This window comes from Aplidium turbinatum, chromosome 5 (genome assembly GCF_918807975.1).
Source record: "Aplidium turbinatum chromosome 5, kaAplTurb1.1, whole genome shotgun sequence".
Classification (NCBI taxonomy): domain Eukaryota; kingdom Metazoa; phylum Chordata; class Ascidiacea; order Aplousobranchia; family Polyclinidae; genus Aplidium; species Aplidium turbinatum.
The window spans coordinates 27121959-27135099 of record NC_137476.1 but is presented as its reverse complement, the minus strand read 5'-3'; the positions used below and the strand labels follow the sequence as shown (position 1 = coordinate 27135099).

Below are 13141 nucleotides of genomic sequence, written 5' to 3'. Positions count from 1 at the left end.
GACAAGAATCGAAGAAGCCAATCATGGCCTCCTTCCAGCATGCCACATTGACCTGGTTATGCTGGGAGTCAGTATCAGTTCTTCTTAACATTGGGCATGCTCTCTCATCGCTAGACAAAAAGTTTGACAAGATGTAGTTCAAACGTTAAAAAGTTCACAGTAAAAAGTTATTACGCAAAAGCGAGGATGTCAAGTTACTTGCATTTATCGATTTCTTTTACATTATTATGCATTAATATTTTCATGAAAAACATTGATGGAGTCCTGTACAATTGCCAAGCAATGCAAATTCTTTGACCATGCTGTCCCCTTGGGAGCAAATAAGCTTAAATTTTTACGTTACCATAACATTCCCCTAAATAAACCGTTTCCTTCTTGCTGCTTGCAAAAGTGTGTACCCACTGCACTCGTTCGCTGCATAACTGAGTGATGAGAAACCTGGTTCGACGTCCGAAAAGCCGCCGGTTCGACACCGCTCAAGAGCATGTGGCTGTGTCTTTGGCAAGACAGGCGTGCCATCGATTGCATAGTGGCGCCCTTTCGACAAAAGTCCTTAATCTCTTTAATTATAACGAACAGTACGCTGTTCCAGAAATGCCTACGCCCTTCTTAGGGCTATGGCCTAAAAACTCAAACTCTTGCAAGGCATGTGTTTGCCCCAGTTGCTTAGTGAAATCCCAGACAGCAAATTAATCGTTTTTACATTGATTCAACGTCTCCAGACGATTGTTTTAAAACAATTTCTTGCAATTTCTTTGTTCACCAATGACAGAAAAAACATAGCAAACACCCTTCCAACAACGTTTAACGACGTTGAGTCAACATGAATCGCTAGAATTTCTTCAGCTGGTCAATCTGTTAATTGAAGCTAACAGCTACTATAATTACAGTCCATGATTTAAATATCTAATTATTAAATAATAGAAAAGTTATGTATGGAAGAATTGCAAGCAAACTGATTACAGTACAAATCTTAGTCAGGATGTGACAATATTCTGACCGAAATAAAAGGAAATTCTCAACAAGATAGATAATAATTAATTCAAAATGAAACCAGGAAAAGGGATTTTTAAACAAACGAAAAAATCTTTTTTTAGGATCCCAGACAGCAAAATCTGTCATTTTACATTGATTTAAAGTCTGCAGACGTTGCATCAATGTAAAAATGACGAATTTAGCTATCTGGGATGTTTGTTTTTTAAGTTTTTTTTACATGTGTTTGTTTGGAACTTTGGCATGTGTGATATTTGGTTGTTCTTCCAATTGCAAGGTACAAGGTCATTTATTTCGAAATGTAGCCAAAAAGCTTTTTGTCTTTAAAAATTTTAATGCTTTTTGGGTTTCTTTTGAGCAGAAAACTAAACAAAACTGCTTTTCTTTCATCACAACAAATGATGTCGTCTTTCTTCGAAGCCTAATAAAGAAATTTGACTGCAAGTTTTCACAATCTTGTCTCCTTAACGTAAAATACGATTGGTTCCAAAATCAAGGCTTTTATATGAAAAAACCTATGATGAACATTCACAGCCAGTTCAAAGACACACATTCTATCAACATAAGTTTTAATAATTCCGGGTCATCGAATGAGAACCTTTTGCTCGCTTTTGCTGCAACATAAAAACAAAACAAATTTTGCAAAAAAGGAAAATATTGCAAAAAGATTTATAGAAAAACAAAACAAAAGTCTGAAAAAGACTTTTTTATCCTTGCTGCATCTTATGCACGGTTCATACATAAAACAAGATAAATACAGAAACAGCTTTTATCAAAGACTTAAGCAGCGTAATTTTTAAACAGCTATATAATAAAAAAAACAATAATTTCGTAGTATGATCCTTACAGATACTACTGAAAAGTTGCGCCAATAAAATAACGAGAAACAAATTATAAAATGAATTATTCATTTGCCTACCTTTGAAAATGCATTGTTTGGCCGCTGACGTTTTTTCTGTCCCTTTGTCCCTTTTTAATTGAGCCTTTCGTTTCCGCAAAGCACTGAAGGTTTGCTTCGTGAAAGGCCTATACCCCTCTTCATCTATTGTGCTTATTTCTTCAGAGCATGACATTGTGTTTGAAAGTTATATCCAATTTGATATTCCTTGTTCAACTGCAGGAAAAGGCAAAAATTTCTCTTGTTAATTTTTCCATTTGTCTTTGCAAAGAAACCATGAAACCTCAATAATTTGACGACAATCAAGTAGGCCTTACTTCAGACTATCTTCCTAACTTTTGCAATAAAGCTGATAAATAAAATAACAAAATCGCAGTTATACTTTACCTATATTTGACAAAACTACCAATACAAACCCTGCAATGTAGGCTATAAAGTCTATGACAGTTTTCAGATTCGTCTAAACCCTATAGTACGTCTTCAACAGTTCGGTAATTTAAATTTAAAACTGAAATGTCTAACCCAGCGAAATTGAGCTAAATAATAATTTAAGTGTAAACTACTAAACCAAATAGCTTAAGCTAAGTTAATTATGAACAACTAAATTTTGAATACAATTCTATGAGGTGGTCTAATAAAGATGCAAATATCTTGTGGAAATCGTGAACTAAATTTTGTTTTAAATGGCTTCTGCCTTTGCCACAGAAAAGATGTAACAAGAGTAGGCTAGTTTACCCAATCATACCATCTGGTCGTTAACTTTCAGCTTTTTTTTTTAAACTTTAGTCATATTTGTTTGATAACAGTTCTTATTTGTTGCATTCAGTCATGGGGAAGTTCGTGGGCTATGCTGCGACCCAGTTGCTCATGGCTCAAGCCAGCAACTGTATCCTCTTCAACTCATTGATTAATTATGAAAAACTAAACATCCAAGCATTTCTCTTCAAAAGCCGTTATGTGAAAGTAAACGATTGTAAATTTATTTAAAAAAGCACAGAAAATTCTCAATACAAGCCCTTTCGGATTGCACTGTCTAATGCTGCACGAACTACGAACGAAATTTATTTGCATGTAAGCACTACGCTCTCCTTTATTTGCTGTTCAACCTTGATCATTTATTTATTAGCATTCCGATCTTCACATTGTTCGGAACAAATTTTTAAGAGCAACCATTTAGTGGCTTTGGGCCTTGGTAGCAAGAAACAAAATATATTTATGATAAAAATTTCTTCAACTCTTCACTTTTCTTAATTCCGTGTATCCGAAAGCTTGCAATTAGTTGTAGAAACTATCCCATGCAGTGGAAGGTATAATCACGTTGATTTAAGTTGAAATTTGAATTGCATAATAAATCAACAGATCCAGTTATCAGATCAACATGCCAAGAAAATATCTCTATTTTAGCATGTTCATTTACAGTTTGTCACGCCTAGAATAGCAGGTATCGCCCCAGCCGAGCTACACCGCAGAGCTGCCACATTCTCCTTGGCTCGCCGGTCACTAGAGCCACCACATGCGCTTCACCAGACCGGCGACAAAGAAACGCCTCAAATCAAGAAGCCCCTTTGTTGCTCAAGCCCAATCCGTACTGGAGCATAACACCAGTGCTTTATCTTGGATCAAAACACCTGGAAAGAATAGTGGACACAACACTTCCAGACTCCACTCCTTTCTCCCCGACGCTGGACCCATGCCTCCAGGAAAGAATCTCATCCGACCTGCCTGGGTGCGGCTAAATCGCCTTCGTACGGGCGTTGGGTGCTTCGGATCCTTGGTGCACAGGTGGGGCCTATCAGCATCTGCGGCATGCAACTGTGGTGCAAAGGAACAGACAGCAGACCATATACTCTACCACTCCCCAATTTTTACTCCACCAAGGGCGGTTGGTCAGTCAATGTTGAAGGACTCTACCATCAAATGGCGGCTCGAGGAGTAACCGGACACTTGACCCCGATGAAATGTAGTCGAAAAAACAACAACTTCTTATACGAAACAAGGACGTCAGTGTCCAAACCAGATAAAAGCATTGTTTGTAACATTTTTAGGTCTTTCTCGTAATAGGAAAGGCTAAGGAGGAAGTTGGAAAGGATGTGTTTTATTGTCTAATTTTCTAGTCCACAATAACGGATGGGATCGGGAGTCATTTTTCATTTAAAAAGGTTGCTTTTACTTCTTTCGACTCTGCAAAGGTCTTTATTCAAGTAACAGCATTCTCTTCTCCCAAGGATGAAAACTTATTGAAGGCTTTTGGAAAAACCTGAAATAGCAGGATGTTGTCTTCCAAGTGAAAAGTTCTTTGTTCTAATCATTCAGTTGCCGAATTAGTATGCTCAAATGGGCCAACTTTGACAAAACTCTTGCATGTCTAAATTCCAGCCTGGAAAAATTTATGCTTGTAGAGGATTAGCCTGCGACTTGTATCAAACGGTAAACGCAGCAAAACATTCAACACTTCAATTTTCTCTTACACGGATAGCTAAAATACTGTCTGAAATAAAACACAGAATATCTCTAAACGTTGCAGTGATCTCAACTTGATCTCACACAGTCCTGCTACTACAATGCCGGACAGTCAGTGTTTCAACTCAGCCAGCAAATCAACTCTCTTTCATAATGATTGAACGTCTGCAACGTTGAATCAATGCAAAAATGAAGTGGTTTACTGGCTGGAAACCACAATGCTGTGTTGCAAAATAAAATGCAACGCAAAGATGCAATTTGCAGTTTCTCTTATTTCCCTTTTCGATAAACTTCAGTTTGGATCACTATGATTTTCATTAGGTTGGATTTGTGTTTGTGCTCATCAAAAGAAGCGCAGGCCTAAATATCTGATTGAATAAACAATAGTGTGTTTTGCATTCCCTTTACATTTCTAGCTAAGGTGTGCAGTTGAAAGGTTAAAAGTTTTTCTTGTCTGAAAAAAGGGTTGCCAGGCACCAACTTAAGCTGCCAATTCAAAAATAGCAATTAGACCTCTTATGATCTTCATAAGGTCCAGGTTATTGCTCAAATCTTGCACAAAAACGTTGAGTTTATGTAGAAACTGCGCGTTTAGGAAAGTTCTTCTGCAATTTTGCAGCAGCTAGTTTGTCTTGCAATATTTAATTATTTATAACACTTTTAATAAAGTTATTCAAAATTTATTTGAGCCGATCTACTATGTAGTTAAGGTATAAAGTCAAGTTTTTTTTATGAAGACAATTTCACATAAAAATGCGACTTCACAATACAATTTACTGCAGCTAATGGTCACGACAACAAAGCATGATATTGATATCCTAAATCAGTGGTTCCCAACTTTTTTTTCTACCACACCTGCCTTTAGCAATGATCGCATGGTTTGATCGCATGCCATGATCACAAGCCGAACTCTGTTAGCATTCCAAGATACTGTTATATAGTTGACACAAGTGGGTAATTAAGAAGATAATTGGCGCAGAACATTAAAAAGATAAACCTTGCAACAACGATTGCTAAGGACACCAGCTTTTGTAAAGCCACCTCGATAATTAAGTTCAGAACAGTCTTTATTGCTTCACGGAAGACAAAGTTCTGGACGCTACGGCTTTGCAATAAATAATGCAATGAGTACTAACGCTAAATGTGTTGTCACTTATAACAAAGCCAGATTGTGGACCAAGCACAACAAAAGCTCCATCTGAAAATGACCCTGCTATTGATTCTCAGCTCCCACGAAAATTGGTCTTCTTCAAAAAGTTTTGACGTAACAATGAGTGGGAAAACATATAGGCAATATATCGATTCTATTTGAATAAGACCTTATAAGAATAAGAGATTCTATTTGAATAAGACCTTCTGATGATCCGTTAGGTGAAACAATTTGTAAAGGCTTCAGATAGTAATAACTATATTTGATTTAATTCGCTCTGCTTTGACTTTTTGCTTGGCATTGAGCACTTTTTGTAGTATTAATAGTTTTCATTGTTTTAGGCAATATATCGTATAGATAAGACGGAACATTGAAATCAATTTAAGATTTAATGTCGTTGTAAAGCTCGTGCCCCCCCTGAAAAATCGTTAAAACCCTCTTTGGGGACGCCTCCAAATTAAAAGCCACTTTACGATCTCTACCAAACAATTAAATCAACAAGTGAGGTTTGTTGCTGGCTGCGATGAATAAACCTACAGTTAAAACTAAAACAGTCAAAGTAGTAGCCTACCTTTCAAAGTTAAAATTGTCGTTGTTAGACATTGTCTCGATGGATCATTTTCAATCACCCTAGCTATTCCAGGCCTGGACTCTCATGCATTTTCGTTTCCATTGATTTAACAATATCAAACTATTTTGACCAGGGGTGTAGTCAGGGGAGGTAAAGGAGGCAATTTTTTTTAACTTTAACTTGACAGACAAGCTTTTTAGCAACAGTCCGTCTTCCCTGCTTCAAAAAACATGTGCGATTGATAAATAGTAATTTAACCAGGATGTGAAGATATTCCAAGTAAAAAACCTCTGGCACAGAGGAAAGTGCTGCCAGAAGTTTACGCTGAAACAAATCAACCTCAACCACAAGCAAATGTTTAGACCAGTGGTTCTCAACGCTTTTGTCTTGGCGGACCCCTTTAGGTGCCTTCGAAGCAGTCGCAGACCCTTAAAAATTTGTCGGAAGTTTTGGTATATTGCGTCTCCTAGTGGAATCAAATGTTTCATAAGTTTCGAAGCGAAACACTTAGAAGAATTCGCTCGAGACGCACTTATGACGATTGAAGACATTGACAAAGCTATGTTTTGAGCTACTGTCTTTGTTGGCACACAAGGATCAAAAACCAGTAATCTATAATTCTATATTCTGATTTAACGTTTTCTATCAATTTTATTCAAAATTAATAAAACTTTGCGACCGTTGCAAAGAGAAAATAATTTCTCCCTTTTTTCATTATTAATCAATATTAAATCGTTATAACCACAGTCATGGCAAAACTGTAAGTGCTAATAGACTGCTGACTAACGTTTGCATTTGTAAGTTAAATATTGATCAACAATCTGCTGTCTCGAAAGAATTAGGTTGAACAATTGAATACATAGCCAATATCGCCTTATTAAAAAATGTAACTCAAATATGTGTTTTTTTAGTTAGGAAACCAAGCCTTTGTACAGTGTACACCCTTTGAAATTTCAAACGACACACCGCAGTGCGTTGCGACGTATATTTTGGGAATCACTGTAATACACAAATAAAGCACAACCAATTTTACAATTTCGTAACTGCAAACTCGGAAACTTTCACAGACCCCATGAAATCGCTTCGCGTACTCCGTGGGGTCCACGGACCACTGTTGAGAACCACTGGTTTAGACTTCAATTAACATGGCGATTTCTACTCAAACTATTTTTTTTTTCATGACAACGAAGTAACTTATTGCCTTTCATTTGATTTTCAAGTTATCTGTTTTTCAACCATATTCTAGACTAGAGCTTTGTACTCAAATTCACACGTAAAATTCTACGTCGTTAAATCAACGTTTGCAAACGTCGCTGTTGTTAAGCGTGCCAAAACAAATTGGCAACAGCTGTGATAATGGATGCTCTCCAACATGGCCGCAGTAGCAAGCACATTAACTTTGCTTTGTTGCTTCAGGGAAGAATTCTGTCGATCATAAAATTTTGAGAAAAGTCGAAGCAAACAAGTTGATATGACGTTGCAAAACATTGTCACAAAATGAAAAACATCATTTGCGCTGTGATCAAGCACAAAATCGAAAGATACTTAAATCAACTTTTGCGAAAGACCTTGTGAAAGCAATCACGTTGGCATACATCGCTCTCGGGAGATACATGCAATAGGGCACCTACTAGCTTTACAGACAACAGCTTTTGACATTGACTCAACGTCTGCAGACGTTGAATCAGTGTAAAAAGCGGTTGAATTGCTGTCTGAGTTAGATCCAAGTGTTTACTGCAAGTGAGGAAACGTCAATCTTTGCTAATCGAATTTTTGAGCTTAATCGTTTGCGTATTTGTGTTATTATAGGGTCTTGATCAAGGCAAGCTGACGACAGCAAAACGTTGTAACACTCATTCAATTTAAAAATAGACAGTTGAAAGTAATGCTATGATTTGTTTGTTGTCGGTTGTCGCTCTACATCACCTAAGTTTTAGCAAAAAGACTCTTTGTCAAAAGTGTCAAAAATCAAAATCCCTAAAGCTTCGCGTTTGTCTTTCTGCAATTCCTGCCTGAATATCAACTTTGTGCTCATCCAAACAGGCCCAGGTATGAAAGGGAATAAAAAGTGAATAAATGTTCCGTAGCTCATAAAAGGTTGAAAAACACTGCATTAGGCCAACTAATAAGCGTTGAATGTAGGTCGATATGCCTACCAAGTTGAAGTGACTATGCCATTTTTGGATTGCTCAAAACTGCAACAATATAGCGTAGATATTATCGTATTCTAAGCCTTAGAATGTTTGAATCATGGAAGTCTTCAATACAGACCTCAATAATGCATTGTGCAAACTTTGAGTTTGATTCATGACAGACTTGTTTGCATTTGATGGCGGGCTAAATTACAAAAGTAAGATGCTTGTTTGAGTTGTATTTAATAAACACAACCTGACAATATTATACGTAACTTTGTATTACCTTTTCGCCATTGCCAACATACCAAAATGGCAATTAGATTTTGGTAGTTGTGCTAAAACTCGTGAGACAACCAGGCAACACTGGTGCAGGTAATTTTTTTAAAATTTTATAAAAGGTGAAACCAAAGTTATAGGCTAAATTCAAGCAAATTTGCCTATCATCGTGTGCGTATCATCGTGTGCAATACATAAATCATTAAAACTTTTAAGAAAGCTTTTGACAAAAATATGTCTAAAAATCTTTAATTTTTTTCGCCATTGCCAATGACTTCATTAGCCATAGTTTTGTAGTTTATTCTGAAGCCTAATTATATAATATGCAAAAAACAGTTTTGACTGAATAATATTCTACCCGTCTGCAAGTTTTCTCAAACCAATTTCGCAACAACACGACCCCTTGCAACAGCAGCAATAACTTTTGGACTGGTACAGCGGAGTGGTAGTCCAGAAGTGACTGCCACACTAGAAGTGACAAAGACTGCCAGGCGCGTCACCGAAGGATACAAGAGAAATTTTGAGACTAAGTTTAAATTACCTTGTTACTTTCAAAATAATGCATAATTTTTCAGTTAAAGTTTTAGTCATCATCTTCATCACGTGTCGTCTAACAAAATTAATCAGTGCTTAAAATTATCACTGTGACTTTTTGAGTAGTTAGAAATTTTATTATTTTTCCTAAAAGAGTTATGAAATATTTGGCAACCCTGTTCACTTCTGGACCGCTACACCGGAGGAAAGAAGAGTAAATTTCTCATTGATTGAAATTGAATGAGGCTGTTCACCAGGCATTAAATTAAATAATATGAGATGTTCTACTGGTGCAAATTAAGCTAAACTATCACAAGATGTATACAGTGACAATCTGCTTTCATTCCGACGTTTCGTCAATCAAACACGACTGACTTCTTCAGGGGGCTAGACCAGGTAGTGACTACCTGTCTAGCATGGCAAAACACAGGACATGTTGCTGAAAACAACTAAACATGCAAAAAGAAAATTCAACTTCTGGACAAAAACTTATCGCGCGCAAACAAGATAGGAGAGTGAACGGCATGAGTCATGAATCGAGTTTTGTACTGATTGATTGATTGAAAAAAATTGTTATCCTCGGAGTGAGAAAGCTTCTTTTGAAGCTTAGTCTTAGCAGCTTCGTATACTTGTAGACTGTAGAGGCTTTTCACTGACCCAGACTGTTCATAAAGTCGCAACCGAACTATTTGGAAAAATATTAACTCAAAAAACTTACACATAGAAATGGTTACGCTTTTTTTTCTAACAAGAAAGCGTTCCATTTTCACTGCACCAAGCAGTTGAAATTCTTTTCGAGTTGATCATGAGTCATAAAAGATGTGAAATCATCAACATATGACACAACTTTTACGTAACTTTTTGTGGAAATCTGATTAGAGTCATTATGCGACAAGGCAATCGCTTCCCAAACGTAACGTGATCATTCGAGCATTGTTGTAATGAAGCTTTCTGTGTAATATTGTTACATGATACAATAACCAACGCCTTTTCATTCCAATGGATTTCTTAGGGAAATGGACTAACTGAATGTCGAATATACGGTGCGAACAAAAACATGGAGCTTTTTTCATATGATTGTAAATTTGTAACTGCAAAGCTGCACAAAAATGTTTTCAGATATCAAGCTTGGTGATAGGACGTAGCCTAACTTTTTTTGCACCACGTTTCGGTGATTGCTGCTTTATCCTTTCATGAAAATAGCAAAACAAAAGAATCATTTTAAAACATTATTTCAATCACATAAAAAGCATAACTCACCCAATTTTGCAACAAAGCTAAATTAGTAACTAAACACTTACATCCTGTCAAGTGTGCCAAAATTTTGCCCTATTTTGTATCATGGTGGAAGTTTGTGCGAAACTGTCGTCGCGCGGTGGACATTTTCTTGTTCGGTTGAACTCATTTTTTACGGACATATTTGCAACGTGTACTGTATGTTATGCTACAAAATATAACAGAAATTGCCGACAAAAATACGAACACGTACAAAAAGAATCAATAAATTCGAGTGCGCCCAAGATTTCATGATCAACACGAAAGCCTCGCATTTTGCTAAACACAAAGTTGCAATTTGTGAAAAATCGCTTATCTCAAATTCTGAGTTAAACTCGAGTAAAATTCAATTGAGTTCATATCCCTGACTCTCAACAACACTGAATCTTTCAAACCGGTAAAAGTTTTAACATCTCGCTGTTCTTGATAATGATGCAAACCCATCAATATTTAATTACCTCAACCGAAAACCATAATGACTTTTAGGAGTGGCGTTCATGATTAGACTAAATACAAATAATAATCACTTTACGTCTTCTGTATTTCCCATACTTTATATCGTCGTTTTTACCAGGTAAAAACATGTGATCACAAGAGAACAATTCCTTCTCGTAATTGAAGCAGTTTTCTTCATGTAATTTTATCAGTCATTCGCAGCAACGAAAACACTGCAAAGGTTAATATACATGTTCCATCTAGTTTTAAAAAAACTCGTTTGTATAGAAAGTCCACAGCGCATCTTCAGTAGATTGGTAGACTAAAACAGGCTTTCTATTTTTAACCAGAAATACAACACAGCATCTTTCTGCCTATGTACAATAAGAGTCCTTTGTATTGTAGTTGTTTCATAAGCCGCGTTTGAAAGAAACTACTTTCTGTTGTTTCTTACTTATCAAGCAACAATAGAAAGGAGAGACATCGAATTAGCTTCAATTGATGTTATAAACAAAAGTTCAACCAAACACAGAGATACGAAGAAACGCTAAATATTTTATTGGTAAAATTTTTTATAAACACAATAAATGCCAGACCTTTTTTGCGACATGACGTGAAATTATGATAAATCACTTCAAAGCTTACATTGCTTTCTGTAAAGTGTGTAGATTCAATCATAAAACAAAACCTTTCATGGGGTAAAATTTAAAGAGATATTTCTATCAGGTTTCGTGTTTTTCCAACTTTTTTACTTCAAATATGTGACGAAGTTTTTGCCTACAAATACCGCTGATTTTTAAGCAAAGTGACTGCAAATGCGCTGAAGGCATTTTACAAGCTCCAAGTTCAAAACTTCCTTGAAAATTGCCTCACTGTCCCGTTTTCCCAAATCTCTCTCTCTCTCTCTCTTTCTCTCTCTCTCTCCTCTCTCTCCCGTTTTCCCAAAGGAAGATTATGACGTCATAGACTATGTTGTGAGTTATCTTTTTTGTGATGTCAGAACTTATATCACACACGTTACATAACAAAATAGTAGGTTGTGACATCTTTGTCTTCTAAGATCGATGAACAAATGTTGAATTGTTTGTTATCAATAATATTCATCAAAATCCATTTCCATACAAATCACCTGAATGACGCACTCACTGACGAATCATCGCTGCTACGTTTTTATACGTTGAGTTGTTGAAAACAAAATGATTTCAACAGCAAAGGCCATGTAAGTTTGATCGATGTATTATTCAAAGGGTTTAAAGCATTTTCGAATTGTCTGCATTTGTCTATAGATTTGCGCACCCAGCAGATTCGTTTATGGAAACTTAGCTAAGAATTAAGCGAAACGCAGTTTTGAACTTGAAAATTTTCCTCTTAATCTGCACTTGCCGAACTGCAAACAAAAATTGAGAAATTCTATAAATTTCTTTGTACAGTTTAAACATATTTAAAGCAAGACAATTTGCTTATTACTCTGCCACCCCAGCAACAGCATTCGGGTTCCACTACCTTAAAACCCTGACCAAGTTTGATGTGTTGCATTCCTCAAGTCCAAGTGCAGCTGAACAAAGCATAAACAGTCCAACTCCCAAGGCATCAAAGAAAAAAAGTTAGAATACTCAATACGCAAAAATTGGTTGAAAAACATTATCTTAACATATGACACGTTTTGGAAATTTCATGATTACGAAGTCGACTTACAAGGTTTTGGTAATAGTTGCCTACACTAACGTACTGTACTTATTGAGAATAATTTAAGGTTTCTGTTAATTGAAAAAATGAATTGCAATCAAACGTTGAACTCAAACGGGTTGCAATAGAAAAGCGAATTCGTTCTCACACCTTTTAGATAACTTACGTGTATTAAAACCAGTATAAAAAAAAAGTAGAAAATTATGTAAGAAAATTATATTTTTTCAGAAGAATATAATTAAGCAGTTCTTTTAATTTAAAAGTGAAACTGTTCGCAAAGGCACAATACCAGAATGTTACACACTTGTCTAATCAACTCTTCTTTCAAAAGTTTTATTGATAAGATATGTGAAGAGAGCATATTTTAAATCTATCAATATCAGTATCATTAAGTTGATTGCAAAACGGCTTTTTATTAAATTATAAAAGTTACCAAAAATATTTTTGGACTGCATGGTTTTCAGCAAACATTATTAAGCTTACATTTGTACGCCAAGGACTAAACAAAAGCAAGGTCTTATTACTTTTGTATCAACTACTCGCAGACAACTTACAGTATAAGTTAAAAGAAGGTGTGACCGTGGTGTTATTTACAGTATACAAGCAAAACCTAACAGTAGAGTTTTATTTGGCTATGGTTCAAGAAAATCACCTCTTTACGAAAATCGTAAAGAGTATAATCTACAGTAGTTAAGCATGTTTAGTTTGCAAATGAAAACAGTTGCACA

The 13141-nt window shown here is 36.0% G+C and overlaps 1 protein-coding gene across 1 annotated transcript in view; it reads right to left on the bottom strand.

The window, feature by feature from the left end:
• Positions 1-2124, bottom strand: part of LOC145771084 (sodium channel protein 1 brain-like) — a 33776-nt gene extending 31652 nt beyond the window's left edge. Inside the window, exon 1 of the mRNA XM_082582825.1 lies at positions 1913-2124. Coding sequence (XP_082438951.1) covers positions 1913-2066 — 154 coding nt within the window. The 5' untranslated portion in view covers positions 2067-2124. The remainder of the gene's footprint in view (positions 1-1912) is intronic.
• Between the last annotated feature and the right edge of the window lie 11017 nt (positions 2125-13141).